This window comes from Schistocerca piceifrons, chromosome X (genome assembly GCF_021461385.2).
Source record: "Schistocerca piceifrons isolate TAMUIC-IGC-003096 chromosome X, iqSchPice1.1, whole genome shotgun sequence".
NCBI classification, from domain to species: domain Eukaryota; kingdom Metazoa; phylum Arthropoda; class Insecta; order Orthoptera; family Acrididae; genus Schistocerca; species Schistocerca piceifrons.
The window spans coordinates 819,965,214-819,990,505 of record NC_060149.1 but is presented as its reverse complement, the minus strand read 5'-3'; the positions used below and the strand labels follow the sequence as shown (position 1 = coordinate 819,990,505).

Below are 25,292 nucleotides of genomic sequence, written 5' to 3'. Positions count from 1 at the left end.
TTACACGATACAATTCAGAGTCCTCCACGGCAGAGGGCTGAAACTATGGACACACAAAAATAAAGATGTAGAATATTAATAACATATGTTCTATTTTAAAATCTTTTAGAGTTTTTACATAAAAAACTCCGATGTATTACTTTTCAGCACGCTCTCGATTTTTTTGTTGTTGTTGTAAGGATTAAGAATAGAAGAAAGTAACGTATTCTAGGCTCCACAAAAGCAAAAGGGGGAGTTGCGATTTTTGTACTATGCATAAATATAATGTTACGAACCTTCCATCCAAAGTGAGTTTTTGTGTCCGTTGTCAATCAAAGAGATTGGTTTCGGTGAGTCACTAATAAGCCGGCGCCATAGCTGAGCCTGTTTGGTCAGGAGGCTAGCTACCTTCTGTAATAATAATAATAATAATAATAATAATAATAATCATAATCATAATAAACTGAGTAATCGTTTCAACGACAGACTTAGAGAGACGTCGTCTTACGTCCGCACAGAACTGCTCTCCCCTTAGAAGGAAAACGACGAACAAACAGACAAAAAAAAATGAAAAAATGTGGTAAAATGCTGGACTGTGGTCCTATAAGTCTCGAGTTCGATACCCCGTCACACCTAGGATACTTTTATCTGTCCCTTCTCATTTCTTCCCCTCCTGGAAATGCTTGACAATGTGAAAAGCGCCGAGATTTAAATGTAGGAGAAAAGATAGGACACACTACCTCGAATAGGAACACTCCTAATGAAGCACTGTGGTGTTCAAACCAGCCTTCGGCTTGGTGACAGCTTTACCTATAGCGCATATGTCAGGACGTGTAACTCCAATCCAGCAGAAGAGGGGACATGAAATAAAGAGGAAGATTGTTACACTAATAATCTTACCGGGAATAAAAACATTTTTGTCGTTCTTCAACCGTTTCCTGGCCTTATCCCCGGGGTTCACGTGATCAGCATGTTATCTGGATTTGGCAATGTTAGTGGCAGAGGGTGACCACCGGATGGATTTCCTGTCTCCACTCCACCAATCTCCCCCCCTCCCACCCTCCACCCCCTCCCAGGACCCAAGCCAAGAGTGTGAACTATTCATGCATTAGTTAGTAAGTAGTGTAATAGTAAGGAAGTGAACTATTCACTCATCAATTGTGTATTGCTTGAGCCTCATGTTTTTCGTTTTAAATCTTATACGTATTTTATTTTATACTTTCTAGTCCAAATTAAAAACTCGGTATATTTAAAATTCGTTTTATTTAAAATTCGTTTTATTTAAATTTCGTTTTATTTAAATATTTATTTTCTGCCTTATAGTCTTATATATGAATTTTTCAGTCGATTTCAAACATTTTGATGAAATTGGAACGGAGATGCGTGGTAAATTTCAGATTTATTTCAGTTTCTTTTCGCCTGACTCAACAAATATATTACTTCTGCCTCTGTATATCCACGAATAGGTCGCGAAGGTAAATATTAGAGAGATCTGAGCTCACAAGGAGGCTTACCAGCGATTGTTCTTCCCGCGAACGATTCGCGGCTGGAACAGGAAAAGGAGGAAATGGCAGTGGTACACAAAATATCCTCCGCCACACATCAAACAAGTGAGTTAATAAAATGGTTCTGAGCACTATGGGACTTAACATCTGAGGTCATGAGTCCCCTAGAACTTAGAACTACTTAAACCTAACTAACCTAAGGACATCACACACATCCATGCCCGAAGCAGGATTCGAACCTGCGACCGTAGCTGTCGCGCGGTTCCAAACTGAAGCGCCTAGAACCGCTCAGCCACAACGGCCGGCAGCGAGTTAATACTCCATTGCCATCCAGTTGTACGCTATATTTAAAATTTCACATGTCTAGCGATAAGCTAGACATGTGAAATTTAGTTAGTTTAAGATAAACTGCAAAATTTGTACCGAACTGACCGATTGACCAGAAAGCGACCTAATAAAAGAAAAGTGGTAAAAATGATTAAAATTATGTTTATCCTATATGGATGATTTGGGGAAAAATATATGGAACGTGTTACTGACTATTGTTGATATAGGAAAACAAGCACACCCGGCACACCGATTGTTGTGCTGGAAGTGGAACTACAGAAGTGATTACAGTATCTGACCAGCGAGCTTCAAATTGCTTTATGTGTTTCGGGTGCTTCGGGCGAAAAGTGCGAAGATTCCTAGTGCTACGGACCGTATCTTTACCGATCCTCGGCAACTGAGCTTTCCCCACTTCTAATAAGCATAATGACGTCGGGCCGTCAAACGAAAACATTTCTTCGTTCCTCCCTGACAGCCTGTTGTGGAGACAGAGATACCTCGGCTGTTAATGGAACGTCGGGAAACGAGCAGAGAGGATAGCCGCTTGATTTGCGCGGGCAGTGCGCGTGCGAGCTGCCTGCAGTCGGGCGGTAATTGGCATTTCCCGATACAGCGCGCCACCGCCTTCCTCGTGGCTCCGCATCGATTCCCAGGTAGATATCAGCTCGCCTGCTTCGCATTCCTTCCCCCGCCCAGCTAATTCGTTTGCTCCTCCCCTCTGGTGTGGGATGCAGCGCTGCTCCCATACCAATGGAGACGCAGATTTGGGACCAGGATCGATCTACAATCGGTAGCATCACGCTTATTTGAACCGAAGGGAATCTACAGGGTGTCCAGAAAAGGACTCCCTGATTTCAAAATTAAATATCTCGAAAACAAAGATCGATAGAGGAATGCAGTAAACGGTATGTTTATTGTGAAAGCTGTAAGAAGTTTATACAACAGTTTGAAATAATAGTTACAAAAGCTGCTAACAGATGGCGCTATAATCGCCATACGTAATGCCTAGTATAAATAGTGATCCGAAGCCCAGAGCGACCAGTTCCACTATTGAAACGTGAAAGGAGGTTAGCGTACCGAAGGAAGAGATTAAAACCGTGTACTCCATTGAAGAACGCGTTTTTCTGGTGCTAGAGTACCACAGGTTAGAAGAGAGTCCTACGGCAACAAGGCGAAGTTTTCAAGCACGATTTAATGTTCCAAAAGGACCCGATGCGAAAACCATTCGTACGCTCTTCGCAAAATTTCAACGAACAGGCAGCGTAACTGATGATCTAGTGGGGCATGTTGGCCGCAAGCAAACCGCAGTTACGCTTGAAAATATCGCCACTGTTTCTGGAATTATTCAGCGAAATCCAATGTCATCCGTCCGTAGAATTGCATCTGAGACTGGTTTGAAGCATTCCAGCACGCAGAAAATACTGAGAAAGAGCCTACACATGTTTCCATTTAAAATTCAAACGCACCAGGCCATACCCGTACGAGCTGTGCAACAAAGGGTTGCCTTTGCTAATCAGATGCTCACAGTGATTGATAGTGAAGGATTTGATGTTGGCTGCATCTGGTTTACAGATGAAGCACATTTCCACCTGAATGGATACGTGAATAAGCAGAACTGGCGATTTTGGGGTTCCGAAAAAACATATTGGTGTGAAGCGAAACCCCTGTATTCTCCTAAAGTTACTGTGTGGGCTGCAGTATGCAGCAGAGGCATTACTGGCCCTTTTTTCATTCGAGAAACGGTCACTGGTGCACGTTACGTTGCAATTTTGGAACAATTTGTCGCCACACAGCAAGCGTTAGAGGATCGACCAGGCACTGAATGGTTTATGCAAGATGGAGCCCGACCACATCGGACCGAACAAGTGTTTCGCTTTCTTGACGAATACTTCGGGAATCTAGTCATTGCTTTGGACTATCCCAAATTTACTGGTGCAGGCATGGATTGGCCTCCATATTCGCCGGATTTGACTCCCTGTGACTTTTTTTTTGTGGGGCACAGTGAAAGACATGGTCTACCCGAAGCATCCCGCCACGCTGGACGAGCTTCAATCGGCGATCTCTGTGGCATGTGAATCCATTTCGGTTGAGACACTACGAAATGTGATGGCGAATTTCATTCTTCGTTTGCGCCACCTCTGTAGCGCCAATGGTGAACATTTTGAAAACATTGTGATGTGATTGTTTGCAAAGATTGTTTTCATACGATTATTTCACTTATGTATGCTGATATGAGCTGTACAGCGTACAGCGCCATCTGTTAGCAGCTTTTGTAACTATTATTTCAAACTGCTGTATAAACTTCTTACAGTTTTCACAATAAACATACCGTTTACTGCATTCCTCTATCGATCTTTGTTTTCGGGATATTTAATTTTGAAATCAGGGAGCCCTTTTCTAGACACCCTGTAAGTAACTGTGAAGGTGGACGGTTTACGTTAGCCCTAACCTTTAGTGATGAATATCAATTGAAATACTCAATTATCTGTTGCCAGTCATTTTATGTATAGTTAGAGTACGCGGTTCAGAGCTACACTTTCATCATCGGGCGAACTTACTAGAAAATACAAGGACAGAAAAAAAATTGCAACGCCAAGAAGGATTTGAATGACATAAATGAAAGTTGGACAGTATGTGTCTACATTTGGAAGATGATGTTTATTCAATTTCCCGCTGGTCGCATCAGAATGGCGCCAGTAGCGCCACTATGAGTATGGAAATCAAGTTTGCTTTAAATACGCGCTGTAACGGTCGTGAGAGTTAGTTACCTTTGAGAGTTGACGTGGCGAGTTGATGTCAGTCAAGAATGCCTTTAAGGCGATAAAGACGCCTTTATCTACACCTCACTGAGTTTGGTCGTGTAATAGGGCTAATAGAAGCTGGATGTTCCCTCTGCGATACTGCAGAAAGACGTGGCAAGAATCTAGCCGCTGTACATGATTCACGAGAATGTACGGTCGGAAGAAGACCGGGCTGCGGACGGTCACGTGATACTAGCGAGAGGGAAGACCATCGTGTTCGGCGTTTGGCTCTGGTGCATCGTTCTGCATCTGCAGCAGCAACAGGCACCACAGTGACAACGAACTGTTAACAAATCAGTTATTTCAAGGACAGCTCCGAGCCAGACGCGTACATTCTACCCATTCCAAACCATCGCCATTTGCGACTTCATTGGTGTCAATTGGAAGCTCATTGGAGGGCAGGGTGGAGGTGTGTTGTGTTTTCTGATGAAAGCTGGTTCTGCCTCGGTGCCAGTAATGGCCGTGTGTTGGTCAGAAGGTGACCAGCTAGCGGCCTACAACCAAACTGTCTGCGTGCTAGACTCGCTTGACGTACACCTGGAGTTACGGTTTGGGTTGCGATTTCGTCTGAGAACAGGAGCTTTCTCATGGTTAGCCCACGCACCATAACTGAAAATTGTACGCCAGTCTGGTGATTCGACCTGTTGTGCTGCTATTCGTTAACATCATTCCAGGGAGTGTTTTCCAAAAGGATGACACTCGCCCACATACCGCTGTTGTAAAACAACGTGATCTACATTGTGTTGACATATAGCCTTGGCTTGCTCGATCACCAGTTCTGTCCACAATACTGTATTGACCTACCAAGTGTAACAGGCATTAAACTCCAGCCCACAAACTGACTTCCGGCACATGTACTACACAATGCATGCACGTTTGCATGCTTGCATTCTACAATCTGGCAGTTACACCGATTATTAATATACCATCATTTCACATTTTCAGTGGCTTATCTCGCGCGTACATTAACCAATGATCTTGCAATGTTAATCACTTAAATATGTTACCTAGACAAATGTATTCCCGAAATTTCGTCACTATACATTGTTTTTTTTTGTGTTGCGATTTTTTTCCGTCGGTGTAGTAACATAGACGTTTTTGGTTATCTTATGTTTTTTTCACATAGAACAAGTGGAAATACGTATCTGGGAGCAGAGGACCGAACATTTACAATTAATGGATGCTTTTATTGGATACAGGGTAGGTAAATAGTAACCTAAATATCTCTCAGTTGTTGCAGGCTCCTTTTTGCAATCGAGTCGACACTACACACGACAAATTTCTTAAACCGCTTCCAGCAGTGAAGATGTAAATAAACAATGATGAATACGTCAACATGGTCTCTGGACAAAATATTAGTCGCCTCAAAAGCGCACACAGGTCGCTTTGGAGCGTTGTGGATGTTGAAGACCTTGTACCAGTGGGACACGGCACCCTTCACCGTTGATGCAAGTCACGGCAGTCAAATAACATGTGCCGGTCACTTGCATGGAGTCAGCACTGTAAGATGGGTCGACATAGGGATCTGCAGAATCGGAGGAAGGATGCATCGTGTTTGGAAGCGCCTATGACGATGCAGTAAATTCAGTTACCCGGTTTGTTGGTGTTTATCGCAGACTGTACAATGTGTTTACAAGGAATGGTGTACCACATGCAACTATGTAACACGGCGCAAGAACAATGGTCGTAAGAAATCGTAACAGACAGAGACAGGAGACGAATTTCGCGCCTTGGCGATGAAAATCCGTTTCGAACTCGTTAGGGGTTGCTTCTGTCAGTGAATGCAGGAACCAGTTTCAGAGCGAACATTGCTAAGGGAGCTCCGTGCAGTTTGACAAATGGAGTGGGTAACTCCGAAATGGCCATTATCACAAGACACATAAAGCTCCGTATTCTGCAATGGGGCAAAAAACATAGTAACTGGACAATAGCTAACTGGTGGCTTGTAGTACGAGTCTCGATTTTGCCTCTGACCAAATGATGAGAGACATAGAGTTCATCGCTGGCCGGAGGTGTTTCACTGATGTTTTGTGTCTGTTTTTCGTATCATGACTTCGATCCACTCGTTCATGTCGTCATGAACATAGCTCAGAACCTCCGTTACATGTTCGGTGATCAAGCGTTGCCCTCTCTTCCACATCTTGACGGCGCGTCTGCTGTGGACATTCAAATCTTTCGAGATGGTATCAGCTTCGTTCAAGGGTTGCACGCGTACGTTGCTGTTTTGATAAACACTCATGCACCATGTAATCACCTCAACTAGCCCGCTAAGTCACTTGATCTTAATCCCAAAGAAAATACGTGGGATTTTCCGGAATAGTGGTTGAAATGTAGCAGTTAACACGGCCTCAGTTGGATAGTTCTACTGGATTTAATCATCAACAAGTGGTTTCAGGTGAATATACCATACCTGAATAAGCTTATAGACTCTCTTTGAGATCATTATCAAGGCTAGATGCTGTGTTCCACTGTTTAGCGCGATGTCTCATGGGGGTGACCAACTTTTTGTCCGTTGGGCTCCAAACGCTCTTGTGTGCGTGCGTCTGCTTTACATTAATAAAGGTGACGGCCCATAGTGCATGAAACCTGTGAGATATCGACAGCGATTGGGAGCCATCCTGATCCCATGCCTCGCACTAGTACGCCATGATAGGGCGGGGCGGACCATGGTAATGAAGGCGGGCTCTTTAGTAGATTTTTTCCACCTTCTAAGAATTCTGCCAATAGAATGCAGTCTTTGGTGCACCTTCCCAACAGCATTTTCAATGTTATGGTTACAATTTAAGTTGTTCGTAATTATAATCTCTAGATATTTAGCTGAACCAACATTTTTAAATTTGTATGATTCGTCGTTTAACCGAAATTTAACAATTTTTAATACTCTTGTACAAGACCTCCCACTTTTTATATTTCTGGGTCAGTTGCCACTTCTCGCAGCATGTAGATCTTCTTTGCCCTGGCCTTTTCCCTTCTCTTCACGGAATCGACTTGTTAATCTAGATTTAAAAAAGTTAGTGGTATAGGGTGACCAGATGCTTTTCTATCGTGACAAAAAATAAAAACACCTACAGCCGTCCTTATGATTTTAATTTATTTTGTCGCTGCCAGTTTCTACGCTTCATTGCATCATCTTCAGGCTGTTTTTGATCCGGTACAGGTTGAGATGGTTCCCACGCATAACCCATCAGTTGCCAGCATTACTGGATACGCAGAAATGTGGCAGCACTCCAACCATCAACTGCGACATTTCTGCGTCTCCAGTAATGCTGGCAACTGATGGGTTATGCGTGGGGACCATCTCAACCTGTACCGGATCAAAGACAGCCTGAAGATGACGCAATGAAGCGTAGAAACTGGTACCGACAAAATAAATTAAAATCATAAGGACGGCTGTAGGTGTTTTTATTTTTTGTCACCCAGACTTGTTGGATTCGGATGTGGCAGTGACCCAATGTTGAACTGCATAGGAACGCGAGGTCAGATATACTAGTCGTCAAGGTTCCGCGCTGACCACCACAAGGAAAGATCGCCGTATTATGCACCAAGGACATTGTAATTCCTTCACATATGCACCTGCGATCCGAGAATAAATAATACACTCCCTGCAACAGTCGGTGTAATCCTGCATTGTTGATGGGAGACTAGCAGGCGGTGGACTTGTAACAAGCGTTAACTGCCGTTAACACAACAACATAAACGGCAGCGTTTGGAATGGTGCCGTGATCGTAAGCGTGGACTGCTGACGAGTGGAGTCGCATTGTGTTGAGAGGTGAATCGCGATTGTGCACTACCCCAGATGACTACCGGCGGCGAGCATGGCGGCGGCGTGGGAAGAAGTCCCATTCTTCCAGTGTTTTGGAGAGGCGCAGCGGTTTTGTCCTGACGTCATGGCGTGGGGAGCCATCAGGTTTGTCTTCAATTCACGGCTGCATATAGTGATTGAAGGAACTCCGATGAAAATGGAAATGCCGTGTGGCTAGGGCCTTCCGTCGGGTAGACCGTTCGCCTGGTGTAAGTCTTTCAAGTTGACGCCACTGCGGCGATTTGCGTGTCGATGGGGGTGAAATGATGATGATGAGGAGAAAATCTCCGAGCCAGCCGGGAATCGAACCCAAGCCGTTAGGTATGACATCCCGTCGCGCTGACCACTCAGCTACTAGGGGCGGACAGGAACTCTGATGGTATAACGCTACGCCACGAATACCCTACATTCCCAGGCGTTACCTCTGATGAGAAAGCATCGTGGTGCCATTTCACTATAGGACATTGCTCGTTCACATGGTACGTATCTACGCGAAGTGCTTATGTGATGAAGTAAGCCCGTGGCGGGCAGGTTCCCCAGATCTATCTATCCCTGATAGAACATTTGTGGAACCAACTCAGTCGTCCATTGCGAGTATCCAGGATATCAGCACCAGTCATAATATTTATAACCTAGATTGTCTCAAGGAAGGATACGCCCTTCCGAACCAAATACGAGCAAGTGCATGCATTCTGGCGAGAGAAGGTGCAACTTCATATGAATAAGTGGGATCATAGTGCCAAGTTCTTTGTTAATTTGACTCGATACTGTAATCGCTGCAATGACATCACATATCCTCTCCACCGAGAAGTTTCATTTCGTTTCCTCCGCCCTTCTTGGTGCTCCTCCCTTGTTTGTGCTTCGCTTTTTTGGTCAGGCAGTGTACCTTCATTTGTCATCTCTCCTGGTGTTCCAATTTTAATTATCACCATTGCTGTTGAACACTGTTTTACTCAGAGGAGCATTATTATGCGGAATTCCATCTCTAACATAAAGGTTGTGTCTAGTTAGAAAAAGTAAACGATTTCAAGACTTAGTTCTTATGACGCAGTATCTGAAACTATACGACAAGGAAGTGGTGTTTAATTCGTTGTTGTCTTAATTGACCTGTGGTTGAAGTTGTTTCATTGTTTGAAAATTAATCGCGTCACTAGCGACATACCATCTCTTCAAAGGTATTGACGTGGCGGGAATAAACAGAAATTGGCGTGTGGTGACATCGTCGGCATTTGTTTGAGCCTTCTCGAATCATGCAGAGGGATTACCGATGCTAATGTTGACTTGATTATATGTCAGTGTCCACTGCTATCGCACCGCGAATCAGATTGTGATTCCATCTCGTTCGCATTACAAATAGGTGTTTCATTGAAGAAGTGCAGATTATGCTAACGAGGTCCACTTCACAGTATCCATCAGTGTAAATAATTAACAAAGCACAGCTCTGTTCACTAACTATAGATGTCCAGAGCAGATAACTCAATGAAAGAAAAGCGTGAAGCGAAAAATGGCAGCTCTTTGAAGTTCAAAATTTTCGTTTCTTTTTGTTGCTTTGTTTCCATTTGAAGTGTGATATTTTTCAATTAATCTTCCGTTTATAATAATCCTGCAAGGTATTAAAGTAACCTACATATTTTGAAACGTAATTAAGTTTTATTTATCTTCAGAGTTATTCATTACTGGCTCTGGCTGCTTTCAGTTTAGCGTGTGTTCGAAACCGGTACTGTATAGGTTGTACGTGATAGGTAAATACTGATCACAATTCAGCTACAAAAGGTATATTCCACATAAAGACTGCCATATGTACACGCAACTTCTTACGTATTCAGGAATATTAATTACCTTTTTGTTACATAGAAGCGATTTGTCACATCGTTCATTTCATCTTACAAGGCAGCAGATTTTGTGCACCCCGCTTTTCTCCATGTTCTCCATACTCATTTCAGTCCTAGAGGACTTCCAGATCCTTTTTAAACCAAATTTCTCCTGCTATTTGCCTGGTGAGAGCTTTCCATATCCCAAAATGTAATTTGTCCTGCTAATGATTCTATCATAACTAAATTTTACCTTTGAGGTGACCCTAGTTTATTTTTCCTCATACGTTAGTCGACGGACATAGTTCAGTGACATGCGTCCTTCAACTGTAAGAAGTGATGACCATATCAGAACAACTTAAATTGTAACCATAACATTGAAAATGCTGTTGGGAAGGTGCACCAAAGACTGCATTCTATTGGCAGAATACTTAGAAGGTGGAAAAAATCTACTAAAGAGCCCGCCTTCATTACCATGGTCCGCCCCACCCTATCATGGCGTACTAGTGCGAGGCATGGGATCAGGATGGCTCCCAATCGCTGTCGATATCTCACAGGTTTTTTCAACGCTAGTGCTTTGCATTCTATAACCATGACAGTGCTAACTGATACAAGTCGATCGCAGATAGCTCGAGGTTATGTGCCTTGTGTCGTTTGTAAAAATTTTGATTAGATGTGTTAATACCGTTGTACCAACTACCCCGTAGATAAAACGCAACAACAGCAGAAAAGAAAGAGATCTGCGCGATATTAGTGACGCAGCTGTATGCTTTGAAGTATATAGCAGTCGATAGTGGTGGTGTGTTGTAGATGACTACTCGTTCAAGTGCATAAATTAGGATGCTGTGTCGTATGAATAAATGTTGTGATCGATTCAACGCTGGTCATGAAAGTTGCTGAAGGTGTACAAAGCATCTGTTCCGTTATTTGAAACTTTTAAGTGTTGATTGGCTGAATTCAAATATGATCCTACTTTTTTTTTTTTCAAGTTTTGGACGACTTACAAAAATTAATTATTTACACTGATGGATTCTGTGAAGTGGACCTCATTAGCATAATCTGCACTTCTTCAATGAAACTTTAGTTTATATATATATATATATATATATATATATATATATATATACAGGGTGAGGCACCTAACGTTACCGCCGGATATATTTCGTAAACCACATCAAATACTGACGAACCGATTCCACAGACCGAACGTGAGGAGAGGGGCTAGTGTAATTGTATAATACAAACCATACAAAAATGCACGGAAGTATGTTTTTTAACACAAACCTACGTTTTTTTTAAATGGAACCACGCTAGTTTTGTTAGCACATCTGAACATATAAACAAATACGTAATCAGTGCCGTTTGTTGCATTGTAAAATGGTAATTACATCCGGAGATATTGTAACCTAAAGTTGACGCTTTAGTACCAGTCCTCCGCTGTTCGATCGTGTGTATCGGAGAGCACCGAATTACGTAGGGATCCACAGGGAACGGTGATGGACCTTAGGTACAGAAGAGACTGTAACAGCACATTACGTCCACATGCTAACACCTTTTTACTGACCTTTTTCACTGACGCACATGTACATTACCATGAGGGGTAAGGTACACGTACACACGTGGTTTCCGTTTTCAATTACGGGGTGGAATAGAGTGTGTCCCGACGTGTCAGGCCAATAGATGTTCATTGTGGTGGCCATCATTTGCTGCATACAATTGCAATCTCTGGCGTATTGAATGTCGTACACGCCGCAGTACATCTGGTGTAATGTCGCCGCAGGCTGCCACAATTCGTTGTTTCATATCCTCTGCGGATGTAGGCACATCACGGTACACATTCTCCTTTAACGTACCCCACAGAAAGAAGTCCAGAGGTGTAAGATCAGGAGAACGGGCTGGCCAATTTATGCGTCCTCCACGTCCTATGAAACGCCCGTTGAACATCCTGTCAAGGGTCAGCCTAGTGTTAATTGCGGAATGTGCAGGTGCACCATCATGCTGATACCACATACGTCGACGCGTTTCCAGTGGGACATTTGCGAGCAACGTTGGCAGATCATTCTGTAGAAACGCAATGTATGTTGCAGTGCTCTCCGATACACACGATCGAACAGCGGAGGACTGGTACTAAAGCGTCAACTTTAGGTTACAATATCTCCGGATGTAATTAACATTTTACAATGCAACAAACGGCACTGATTACGTATTTGTTTATATGTTCAGATGTGCTAACAAAACTAACGTGGTTCCATTTAAAAAAACGTAGGTTTGTGTTAAAAAACATACTTCCGTGCATTTTTGTATGGTTTGTATTAAACAATTACACCAGCCCCTCTCCTCACGTTCGGTCTGTGGAATCGGTTCGTCAGTATTTGATGTGGTTTACGAAATATATCCAGCGGTGTATATATATATATATATATATATATATATATATATATATATATATATATATATAAACTAAAGTCACACACACACACACACACACGTATATACACATACGTGTACAAAAACTAAAGTCCCACACACACACATACACGTATATACACATACGTGTACAAAAACTAAAGTTTCATTGAAGAAGTGCAGATTATGCTAATGAGGTCCACTTCACAGAATCCATCAGTGTAAATAATTAACAAATCACAGCTCTGTTCTCTAACTACAAAGATCCAGAGCACATAACTCAGTGAAATAATATATAATCAGGCGATCGACATTGAAGAATGCTGATACCACAGGTTTATCACAGGAAAGAATATGGTAGATTTTACGTAAGGAATTAACTATGAGAAACGACTGTGTATGTTTGAACGCTGACCAAAATCAAACGCGTAATGGAATTTCTCGTGAATGTTTGGACATTTTTTAAAACGAATCCAACTGAGTTTGGTTGGCGATTCGTTACTCAGGATGGGAGGTAGCTCCACACCAGCAGCGAAACAGCGATCAAAGCAACGGGTGGCCCAACATCAAAATGCTGACATCAGTCTCCTCAGACAGAAAGGTATGGTCAGTGTTTTTCGGGATCTGGAAAAAGGATTCATTGTATTGCTTACACTTACAGCGGATAAAAATGTAATTGGAGAAAGCTACGCAAATCTTCTTTACTAAAACTGTCGGAACAATACGCAACAGGCGGTGTGTATCGTAAGAAAAAAAAACCTTCATCAGGAATTGTGGCAATGGGGAAACTGAGGGATCAGAAGTACGAGATGCTGGGAAAACTGCCTTGTTCGCCTGTTTTAGCACCGTTTAACAACCACCTCTTCCCGCATCTGAAAAAAAGGTCTCCTTTTGCCAGGCGTAGAGCAGCATCTTGACGTGGCATGGACTCCACAAGTCGTTGGAAGTCCCCTGCAGAAATACTGAGCCATGCTGCATCTATAGCCGTCTATAATCGCGAAAGTGTTGCAGGTGCAGGATTTTGTGCACGAACGGACCTGTCGATTATACCCCATAAATGTTCGATGGGATTCGTGTCGTGCGATCTGGGTGGCCAGGTCATTCCCTGGAATTTTCCAGAATTTTCTCAAACCAGTCGCGAGCAGTTGTGTCCGGGTGGCATGGCCCATTGTTATCCATAAAAATTCCATCGTTGTTTGGGGACATGAAGTCCATGAATGGCTGCAAATGGACTCCAAGTAGCCGAACATAATCATTTCCAGTCTATGATCGGTTCACTTGGTCATGAGGACCCAGTATATTCCACGTAAACACAGCCCCACCATTACTGAGCAACCACTAGATTACTACTTGGGTCCATGGCTTCGTGGGGTCTGCGCCACACTCTAACCCCACCATCAGCTCTTACCAATTGAAATCGGGACTCGCCTGCCCCAGTCACAGTGTTCGTCGTCTAGGATCCAATCGATACGGTCACGAGCACAGTAGAGGCGCTGTAGGCGATGTGCTGTTGTCAAAGGCACTCGCCTTGGTCTCTACTGCATTAGCCCATTAACGCCAAATTTCACCGCACTGTCATAACGGATACGTTCGTCGTACATCCCATTTGATTTCTGTTGTTATTTCACACAGTACGAGGTGCATTCAAGTTCTAAGGCCTCCGATTTTTTTTCTAATTAACTACTCACCCGAAATCGATGAAACTGGCCTTACTTCTCGACGTAATCGCCCTGCATAGGTACACATTTTTCACAACGCTGACGCCATGATTCCATGGCAGCGGCGAAGGCTTCTTTAGGAGTCTGTTTTGACCACTGGAAAATCGCTGAGGCAATAGCAGCAAGGCTGGTGAATGTGCAGCCACGGAGAGTGTCTTTCATTGTTGGAAAAAGCCAAAAGTCGCTAGGAGCCAGGTCAGGTGAGTAGGGAGCATGAGGAATCACTTCAAAGTTGTTATCACGAAGAAACTGTTGCGTAACGTTAGCTCGATGTGCGGGTGCGTTGTCTTGGTGAAACAGCACACGCGCAGCCCTTCCCGGACGTTTTTGTTGCAGTGCAGGAAGGAATTTGTTCTTCAAAACATTTCCGTAGGCTGCACCTGTTACCGTAGTGCCCTTTGGAACGCAATGGGTAAGGATTACGCCCTCGCTGTCCCAGAACATGGACACCATCATTTTTTCAGCACTGGCGGTTACCCGAAATTTTTTTGGTGGCGGTGAATCTGTGTGCTTCCATCGAGCTGACTGGCTCTTTGTTTCTGGATTGAAAAATGGCATCCACGTCTCATCCATTGTAACAACCGACGAAAAGAAAGTCCCATTCGTGCTGTCGTTGCGCGTCAACATTGCTTGGCAACATGCCACACGGGCAGCCGTGTGGTCGTCCATCAGCATTCGTGGCACCCACCTGGATGACACTTTTCGCATTTTCAGGTCGTCATGCAGGATTGTGTGCACAGAACCCACAGAAATGCCAACTCTGGAGGCGATCTGTTCAACAGTCATTCGGCGATCCCCCAAAACAATTCTCTCCACTTTCTCGATCGTGTCGTCAGACCGGCTTGTGCGAGCCCGAGGTTGTTTCAGTTTGTTGTCACACGATGTTCTGCCTTGATTAAACTGTCGCACCCACGAACGCACTTTCGACACATCCGTAACTCCGTCACCACATGTCTCCTTCAACTGTCGATGAATTTCAATTGGTTTCACACCACGCAAATTCAGAAAACGAATGATTGCACGCTGTTCAAGTAAGGAAAACGTCGCCATTTTAAGTATTTAAAACAGTTCTCATTCTCGACGCTGGCGGTAAAATTCCATTTGCCGTACGGTGCTGCCATCTCTGGGACATATTGACAATGAACGCGGCCTCATTTTAAAACAATGCGCATGTTTCTATCTCTTTCCAGGCCGGAGAAAAAAAAATCGGAGGCCTTAGAACTTGATTGCACCTCGTATTGTCTGTCTTCAGCTGTGGCAACTCTAAGCAAACACCGAAGCTCGCGGTCGGTAAATAGAGGCCGTCGTTCCCTGCGTTGTCCGCGGTGTGAGGTAATGCCTGAAATTTGGGATTCTCGGCACTTAATTGACACTGTGAATCTCTGAATATTGAATTCCCTAACGATTGCCGAAATGGAATGCCCCATGCTTCTAACTCCAACTACCATTCTGTGTTCAAAGTGTGTCAATTTCCGTCGTGCGACCATAACCACATAAATCTCCTGAGTACAAATAACAGCTCTGCCAATGCACTGGGCTTTTATTTCTTGCGTACGCAATGCTACCGGCATCTGTAAGTGTATGTCGCTATCCGATGATTTCTGTCAACTCAGTGTAATGTTTATTTTGTATTTAGTTGTCAACTGCCTGTCTGCTTTCCAGGCTATCGTCAGACAACTTACAATTAAAGAGATAGTCGACACATCAGCGAGAGTTTCTAGTTGTATAAGGATCGCTTTTCCAAAGCTACGGCTATGTATGCATACAAAAAAAGCACAAATTTAATAAATATAGAAAGCAGCTATGAACATTATACTTCAACATTAGAAGTATAAGCATGTACAGGCCAAAGGCAGTACAAAAGTGAATAGTAGCACAGACTGCTGTGTTGTATAGACAAAATAATTAGTGAATGTGTTGAAAAGGCTAAAAAATAAAGGAGGCAGAGGGGAGGAAGAACTGTGGATGGGGAACAGTTATACTGTTTACGAAAAACATGTTATCCTAAGGTGAACAAATTTTAACTGGGGCTATTATTTTAGGAAGGGTGAATAATGGAACTGTATTTGATCCTTCAGTACTAATTCAGGAGTACGTGATTTGTGTTCACTGATTGCCAGACTCAATCCACGGCGATCAAATACCGTTTCTTCAATCACTCTAGCCAAAGTAACAGCAGCCAGTTAAAATTTCGTCACCGTAAGGTAATATGCTTTTTGTAAATAGAGTAAATGTCCCCCTCCCTCTCAAAGATTATACTTCTGATCTTTAAGTATAATGCTCATGTCTTCTCCATGTATTTAATATGCTTGAGTTTTTATTTAGATATGTAGTTGTAAAAGGTGACATAACTTTGGAAAAACAATATTTGTACAGTTGTAAACCCTCTGTGATGTTTATCTGTTTAGCCTTAAGTTCTATAAGCATGGCCTAGAAAGCGACAATTCACAACAGAGTATAAAATAAATATCATTGTAGAACATCAGCACTCAGTTTTTCAGTTTTTAATGTCTATGTTCTTCTACGTACCGACAGAATATTCGGCAAATGTTCACCTATCACAATTGACGAGTCTTCCCTATCGGCATATCAAATGGTTCAAATGGCTCTGAGCACTATGGGACTTAACATCTATGGTCATCAGTCCCCTAGAACTACTTAAACCTAACCAACCTAAGGACATCACATAACACCCACTCATCACGAGGCAGAGAAATCGGCATATCCAAGCTGTGTTTATTCCAACAAGCCGCGAACTAGCATCTGTACTGTTGCTAATATTTGTCTCGGTTTTTTTCATTCCCGTTTCGTCCTCTTTCGTTTTTTCTTTTACTTCCATTTCATTCTCTCTCATTATCTCTTTGATAACTTTTAACTAGTCTTCCTCACTCTTCTTCAGCCTAATTAACTCTTACTTTTAGATTGCTTCTATGCTGCTGTTAATGTACCATTACTCCTAGTTGAAGTAACTATTACAATATGAAAATGTTAATGGGCTGACATTATTGTAATGATTACATCAGTTGTTATTTTTTTTCCTTTTCTTTCTCCTTATCCATTATTTGTATCTCTTGCCGTTTTAACGTGGCAAACAGAAACTGTGGAATATATGTAATAAAATTAGTCATCTGGCTGTATTTTCGTCACGTATAGAAGGCGGATACATTTACAAACTACAGCGCCATTGATTTTAATACAGGCTCTCCCTCTCCATCGTGTCGTTTTGAAGCACTCATTCTTTTATTTTACGAACATTTACTGCATGATTTCTCGGTATAGAATTTGCTCTACGTTGTCTGATGTATACAGTACACATTATGTAAAATCTTCGGTCAGTGTTTTCTTCCCTCAATTTTTTGTGAACGTGGATGCAGACGACGAGTCACTGAAAAGAATTCGGTTGTGTTTGTGTTGTTTATAATAGGCGTCACAGAAGTAAAGCTGTAAAACTGACGTTGCCTTAAACCCTAGTTCAACACGAATCGGGTGGAAAGATCTTCATCACTGTCAGAAGCGTATTGCACTGTTTCATCAGTTCGACTTCAGCGCTGAAGCGGCTGATCGGGAGTCACACGTCCCTTTCCAACCGGTGGAGTTGTTTCCACCATACGGATTCAAACCAGCCACTCCTCCACAAAAACTGCCGCCATTTAGTAAACTAATCGACAAAGGTTCGTGTCTTTCTGGCAGCGTAATGGGTTTCAACTGCACAGATGGCATAACGGTCACACGTTGGCGTCAAATACGTCTTCAACGTTGAGGTCTTTCGAGTTGGAGCCCTAGTTCAGATGAGAAAGGATGCGTAGTGATTGAGCTATGGTCTTGTTTCAAGGACCTGGCCTGGATCACGATTGGAATGATGCAGACACGGCGCGGGAAATTCAAATGACGATGACAGCTCTTGGTTGATTTTAGTACAGTACTTTCGCTAGTGCGCTTTGCGCCACTTCGCTGGTGGCGTACGTCGAAGTAGTAGTTGTCTGAACCCCCCCCCCCCCCAGGTTAAGACTGCATAACTAGTTTTACCGCCAGCCGCAGGGTAACGCTAATAAGAGGCAGTCTGGTTGTGGCCGAGCCGCCGGCGTGCAAGCTGTTTGCTGCGGCCACCCACCATATATAGCCAGCCGCTGCCTGCACCAGGATCCGGTTCTGCCTTTCTTCTGTCTCGCCTGAGACGCGCGTTGATTTCGTATCAGCTGCTATATAGCTGTCGCTGCTCCCATCTCGCCGACGCGTCCCCAGCTCACATCTACAGCGAGGAAGGACGCGCCGCTACTGAGCACGATGGACTCGAATCCACAAAGACCTACTGTCGGATGACCAGTGCTCTTCGTTCGAATAACCTTGACGAGAAGCTTCAACAGTAGCAGGAAACAATATTAATAGATGTTTTATATAATCTAGGAACATCTGTGACTCCCGAAATAGCCTGAATAACTTTTATGATGGTTAATGACGGTAAATGGTGTATTGGAACGTTACTATCAGAGGAAATAACTTCTGGGAGGACGCAGGAGAAAAATTTCGTGCGAAATATTGTTTCCTCACTGTAGACCACAGAAGCGTCCCTAATATCAGGGAAGCGAGTTATGAACATGTATGAAGAAGGGCAGCACAGACGGATACAGGTTCATTTGACTCACAGGAAAGTGGCACGGAAATCCTGAAAAACCTGAACTGGCAGACACTTAATGATAGACGCCAATTATCCCACGAAAATTTACTTCCGAACTTTAAACAGCCAGGTTTAAATGAAGAAGAAACTTGCCTCAGCCCCCACGCACCACTCCCGCAGGGACCATGAAGACAAGATGAGAGTAATTACGGCGTACACGGGGGCATGTAAGCAGTCACTCTTCCCGCTATGTATGTGACATTCTGACGGGAAGGAACACCCAACACTTAGTACAGTGTTAAGCACCCTCTGCCACGCACATCACAGTGGTTCGCAGAGTATGTATGTAGATATATAAGGAAGAAAAATTAAGGTTTAACATCCCTACCTAACAGCTGGACGTCTATTCGCCTGCGCCGTAGCCGTAGTTCTCCCCTATCATCTATGGCCCGTGGTGCACCACAGTTGCTTCGGCGCAGGTTATGCATAGTTTCATTTCGCCATGCACGGTATACTTAAACCACGGCGATTCGCAAACGGTTTAAAACAACCCACTGCCTGAAAGCCGAAGATGGTGCCCTTTTGGATCTCAGATTAATCACTCCGTTTCCACATTACGACAACGACAGCTGTGTTTTCCGCGTTTTCTCGGATTTCTTTCCAAGTGCTCTCCCGCTTCGTCTAGTTGGCATAAAACCGATGCCCCTCCTTCCGAGGAACTGGCCGGAGAGTTAAGAGGCGATCGCAACCCGCCTCCTCGGTATTAGTTGCCGCACAACGTCGAACACAGCGCTTCTACGTGGGAAACGCTGGAAAGCTGTAGGGTTCGACATGTCATCGTGCGGAATTTAAAACCGGTTTTTGTGGTGGAAGGCAGAATTTATATATACATTCACCTCAATTTAGTGCCACCGGCGCTTGGTTTGACTAACGGAAACATAAATCTAGCTATAGCGAGAGTTTTGCCATTATCATTGGTCGTATCGTTTTAAAAAACACTCGAAATGTAGAGATAGGTAATAAAGTAATCATATTTTCAGTTCTGTTGTTACTAATTCTATGCTGAAGTGATTCAGCACAATTTCCTCTTTCTTTTGTTACATGTGAAGAAAAAAATTGTGCGTAAACTCAAGCGTGCGGTTTGCAAATACAAAATTGGACTGAAGTTAATTATTAATCTAGATACACGAGATAAGATGTCCCGTCTTCAAGGACTGTGATTAATGGATTTCTGAGAAAGAAGCCCAAGTAATGTTGGCGAAATTCTCGGAGAGACAAATTAATTTTTCTACATCAATACGAACTTACAAATGTCTTAATTTTCTACTGACAAAGTCGTCGTACTTGATACCTTAATTTTTTCGGTGCTCTGTTATTTTCAGTATTCGTACGGTGAAAGCTAATTACTAATTTGCCTGTTTTACATTTGTTTCAGATGAACGTGAAGATGTACAGAAAAAGACATTTGCGAAATGGATCAACTCACAATTGATAAAGGTGAGTCTACTGTGAAAGTATGTATATTTATCACAAGCAGTTGAGTGGTTTTACTTGGAGCTCTGTTCGGCGGGTTGTAGAAGATGAACTTAGTGGCGTAGAACCTAAGAGGGCCACGGTATGTGCATATGGAATCACGTCCATGCATTGCGCATTTTTCAGGTTGCGCCACAAGTTATCAAGTGTTTCCTGGATAACTTCAACCACTGCGACATCTCACTGGTTCCTCCTTCATCGACCCATTTCGTCAATATTTTGTGATATTTCGTAGGTCAGTTCAGCATCAGCGGTGAACGTCTATCTTGACTTTGTACAATAATATTTACAAGTGCAGTTATAGACTGAACTGCGAATACTACTTTACAATTCTGATTGCTTCACACATATACAGGGTGTTACAAAAAGGTACGGCCAAACTTTCAGGAAATATTCCTCACACACAAATAAAGAAAAGATGTTATGTGGACATGTGTCCGGAAACACTTAATTTCTATGTCAGAGCTCATTTTAGTTTCGTCAGTATGTACTGTACTTCCTCGATTCACCGACATGATTTCATACGGGATACTCTACCTGTGCTGCTAGAACATGTGCCTTTACAAGTACGACACAACATTTGGTTCATGCACGATGGCGCTCCTGCACATTTCAGTCTCAACAACGGATTCGGTGACCGATGGATTGGTAGAGGCGGACCAATTCCATGGCACCCACGCTCTCCTGACCTCAACCCTCTTGACTTTCATTTATGGGGGCATTTGAAAGCTCTTGTCTACGCAACACGGTACCAAATGTAGAGACTCTTCGTGCTCGTATTGGGGACGGCTATGATACAATACGCCGGTCTCCAGGGCTGCATCAGCGCATCAGGGATTTCATGCGACGGAGGGTGGATGCTTGTATCCTCGTTAACGGAGGACATTTTGAACATTTCCTGTAACAAAGTGTTTGAAGTCACGCTGGTACGTTATGTTGCTGTGTGTTTCCATTCCATGATTAATGTGATTTGAAGAGAAGTAATAAAATGAGCTCTAACATGGAAAGTAAGCGTTTCCGGGCACATGTCCACATAACAGATTTTCTTTCTTTGTGTGTGAGGAATGTTTCCTGAAAGTTTCGCCGTACCTTTTTGTAACACCCTGTAGATCAATTGTCAATGCATAACTGTATGTGCCGCCTGGCTAGGTCGCAGCTACTGACTTAGCTGAAGGCTATGCTAACTAGCGTCTCTGCAAATGAGATCTCTGAAGCTATAACAAGTGAACCATTCCTATTAAAGTCGGCTGCAGAAATGGCCAGTGCGCTAGCTCGTCTCGTAAGACCAGCCGAGTGGCGGCGCTCGGTCTGCTAGCGATGACAGTGGCGACTCGCGGGTCCGATGTGTACTGACGGACCGCGGCCGATTTGAAGCCTACAACCTAGCAAGTGTGGTGCCTTGCGGTGACACCACACTACTCATTTCTGTTCTTTTCATCGTCATCTACAGCATTTAATAATCTTAATTCTTCTATCTGGCAGTACTAGCATGTTCTTATCTGTCTCGGCACTATCTATCTCTCTCGACAACAGCAGTTTAGAAGTACTGTGTCAGCATTTGCATACCTTTCTTTCTTCTGCGTATTTGTCACTGTATTCACTTCCTTACTGTCACATTCTTAGGAGTGACTGTTACCCGTAGTTATCGCTCAGTTTTCGCTTTGCTTTACAGGTCATTCTGTTTCAGTGGAAAGAGGAAAGAATGGGAAACATGATCCTTTTAACCTACCTATTAGTAGTGACCCATATCTTTTCTGAAGCTCGTAGCATTTCTTTCCAACATGCTTAAATTATCGTATTACACTTAATCCTCCGCAGAAATAAGAAACGTAGTTGTGCTACTTACACATGTGCAAGGCATTTAAGCAAGACTGATCAGAAATGTTGCTAAACGTCCATCATTTTCCGGAGATGGGTTTCCGAACTGAGCGTTATGTACGAGGTTCAGAAATGTTGCTAAACGTCCATCATTTTCCGGAGATGGATTTCCGAACTGAGCGTTAAGTACGAGGGTTGGAACTTAAATAGTGACAACTATTTGTTCACAACCGATACAAAAGAGTTACATGTTTGCACCTGTCCTTCAAACTAGTCACCAGCGTTTTTTAGAACCCGTTGCCAGCGATGTGGATGGCGTAGTATACCGTTAGCAGAGCCCGTTCTGTTGATTTTGCGAATGGAGCGATCTAAAGTTTTGGTGATTCTCGTGTACAACTGTGATGGTGTTATCCTAACGCATTACGTTCCTCCACGGCAGACCTTCAGTGCACAATATTACTGTTCGTTTTTGGAGCGTCATCTACGACCAGCTTTGCGAAAGTAGCGGCGACATTTTCTGCGCAACCCACCATCATTTTGCACGACAATGGGTGGGCGCATGCAGCGCAAGGTGTGGCTGCTCTATTCGGTTAATGGGACTGGGGAGTACTGCACCATCCACCATAATCCCCCGACTTAAGTCCTTGTGACATTGATTTGATTCCGAAGATGAAGGAACCACTTCGTGGCATTTGCTTCAGAACTGTTCCAGAGATTCGACAGGCAGTTGAGCGCTCCATTGCACCATGAACAGAACAGACTCTGCTAACGGTATACTACGCCTTCCACATCGCTGGCAACGAGTTCTACACAACGATGGTGACTACTTTGAAGAACAGTAACAGGGGCAAACAAATGGATCAAATGGCTCTGAGCACTATGGGACTCAACTGCTGTGGTCATCAGTCCCCTAGAACTTAGAACTACTTAAACCTAACTAACCTAAGGACATCACACACATCCATGCCCGAGGCAGGATTCGAACCTGCGACCGTAGCAGTCGCACGGTTCCGGACTGCGCGCCTAGAACCGCGAGACCACCGCGGCCGGCCAGGGGCAAACATGTAACTCTTTTGTATCGGTTGTGAATAAATAGTTGCCACTATTTAAGTTCCAACCCTCGTATGAGAATTCTTAGCACATAATGCGATAGTTTCTAAACAATTATATCTGCAGAATAATTAAATTAAGTCCGCCTGAGAATAATCAGAGCGCAAAGTTTTCAATGATTACGATGGATGGATGGTAGTGTGTCACAAGTAAACTAAACAGAAACTGAATTCAATTTTTTGGATACAGTGCCCGTATATGTGCTAAAAACACATTTGAATTTTTTGGGGCAGAAATGATGTCGACCAATGCATTGCTTGCCTATTGATGCATGATTACGATTGACTGCATATGTTACTTAGCTGTGGCATGCCCAAGTCTTCAAGCTCCGGCACTGTCAGGGCACAGACAGACCTCTGCAGAGTGCGGCAACTGATAGAACAGCACGGTTGTGGCTAAAGCCACCCACCGAGAAATCGCAAGCAATGAGCGGGTATGGCACCAGTCCTGCTCGTAGCAGATGGCGTAGACTTGTCAAACAGGTCCACATGAATGGCGGTGCTCCAGCATCGAGCCAACACTGGACGCAGCTGTATGGACCACTACGAGCACGCAGGAAGATGACTGTGCTCACATTCTGAGATCCAGTATGCGCTAGTAGCTGGTTATGACGGCAGTCTTGTATCTGTCGGCTTTACACGCGCATTACTGTTATAGCAGTATGCAATTTATGATCTGAAATGTCAGTTAATGGCCGAACATTGTGCTGTGTTTGAAGTCACACACACTGATGTTGCAGCATTTGACGTCAACGAGGTATACTGCAATTGGTTGTTAGTTTCTGTTTAGCTTCACGGCTCAACACTGAATGAGCTCAGCGTGATATTGACCTGTTGGACTGCACAAAGAGCGCTCCTCTGTTGCGTATATGCACGCCGTCTCTCTGCAGCTGTAACCACTGTTTGCCGGCACACTGTTACCTGCATCCTCAGAGTACGCATTATTTCATGTCATTCTTTGAGTGCTGCAATTTCCATTAACATTAATGTAGTACATTAGTGGAAGATAGTATTATGAGCGCATGCGTTAACCTTGTGAGGGTACAAGATTTTATCGCAGGTACGTGGGTCTATTTCACTGTTGCAGAAGCACAGGTGTAACACGCAGGTGTGTTACGTCACGATTGACTGGAAAGAAGGAAGATTAGGGTTTAAAGCTCCGTCAATGAAGTGGTCATTAGAGACGGAGCACACGTTCGTATCCGTGAAGTTAATTGGTCCTGCTCTTCCAGAGAAACCATTCCGGCGTTTACCCTAAGTGATTTAGGGAAATCGTGGAAAACGTTTACATGGATGGCTGGACGAGGATTTCAGTCACCTTTCTCCCGAATGCGAGTTCAGTGACTTACCACTGTGCTACAGCGCAGTTAGTCTTTGAGCAGTTCGTATTATAATAATTTTGCAGATCATTGAGTTATGTTGAGTGTTTCATTTCCGTTACCTCAAAAGTTTTAGCATGTCGAACGAGTGCCGTATCATCCGAGTAGATGAAAGTTTCTTAACTTTGTTCTTGCAAACTTTATGCGGTAACGAGGCCATCTCATTGCTCTAAGAGATACATATTGTTCGGAGCTTATGGTGCAACACGCATAGGATATTTGTCAAGCGGTAATCTATTGCAGTAGCATATACACTATATGATCAAAAGTATCCGGACACAACTGGCTGAAAATGACTTAAAAGTTCCTCGCGCCCTCCATCGGTAATGCTGGAATTAAATATGTGTTGGCCCACCCTTAGCCTTGATGACAGCTTCCACTCATACAATCATACGTTCAATCAGGTGCTGGAAGGTTTCTTGAGGAATGGCAGCCCCTTCTTCACGGAGTGCTGCACTGAGGAGAGGTATCGCTGTCGATCGGTGAGGC

The 25,292-nt window shown here is 43.6% G+C and overlaps 1 protein-coding gene across 1 annotated transcript in view; it reads left to right on the top strand.

Annotated features, from left to right (window-relative positions):
• LOC124721174 (dystrophin-like) overlaps positions 1 to 25,292 on the top strand; it is a 949,029-nt gene that overhangs the window by 634,284 nt on the left and 289,453 nt on the right. The window contains exon 3 of the mRNA XM_047246008.1: positions 20,400 to 20,461. Within this exon, the coding sequence (XP_047101964.1) occupies positions 20,400 to 20,461 (62 nt within the window). The remainder of the gene's footprint in view (positions 1 to 20,399; positions 20,462 to 25,292) is intronic.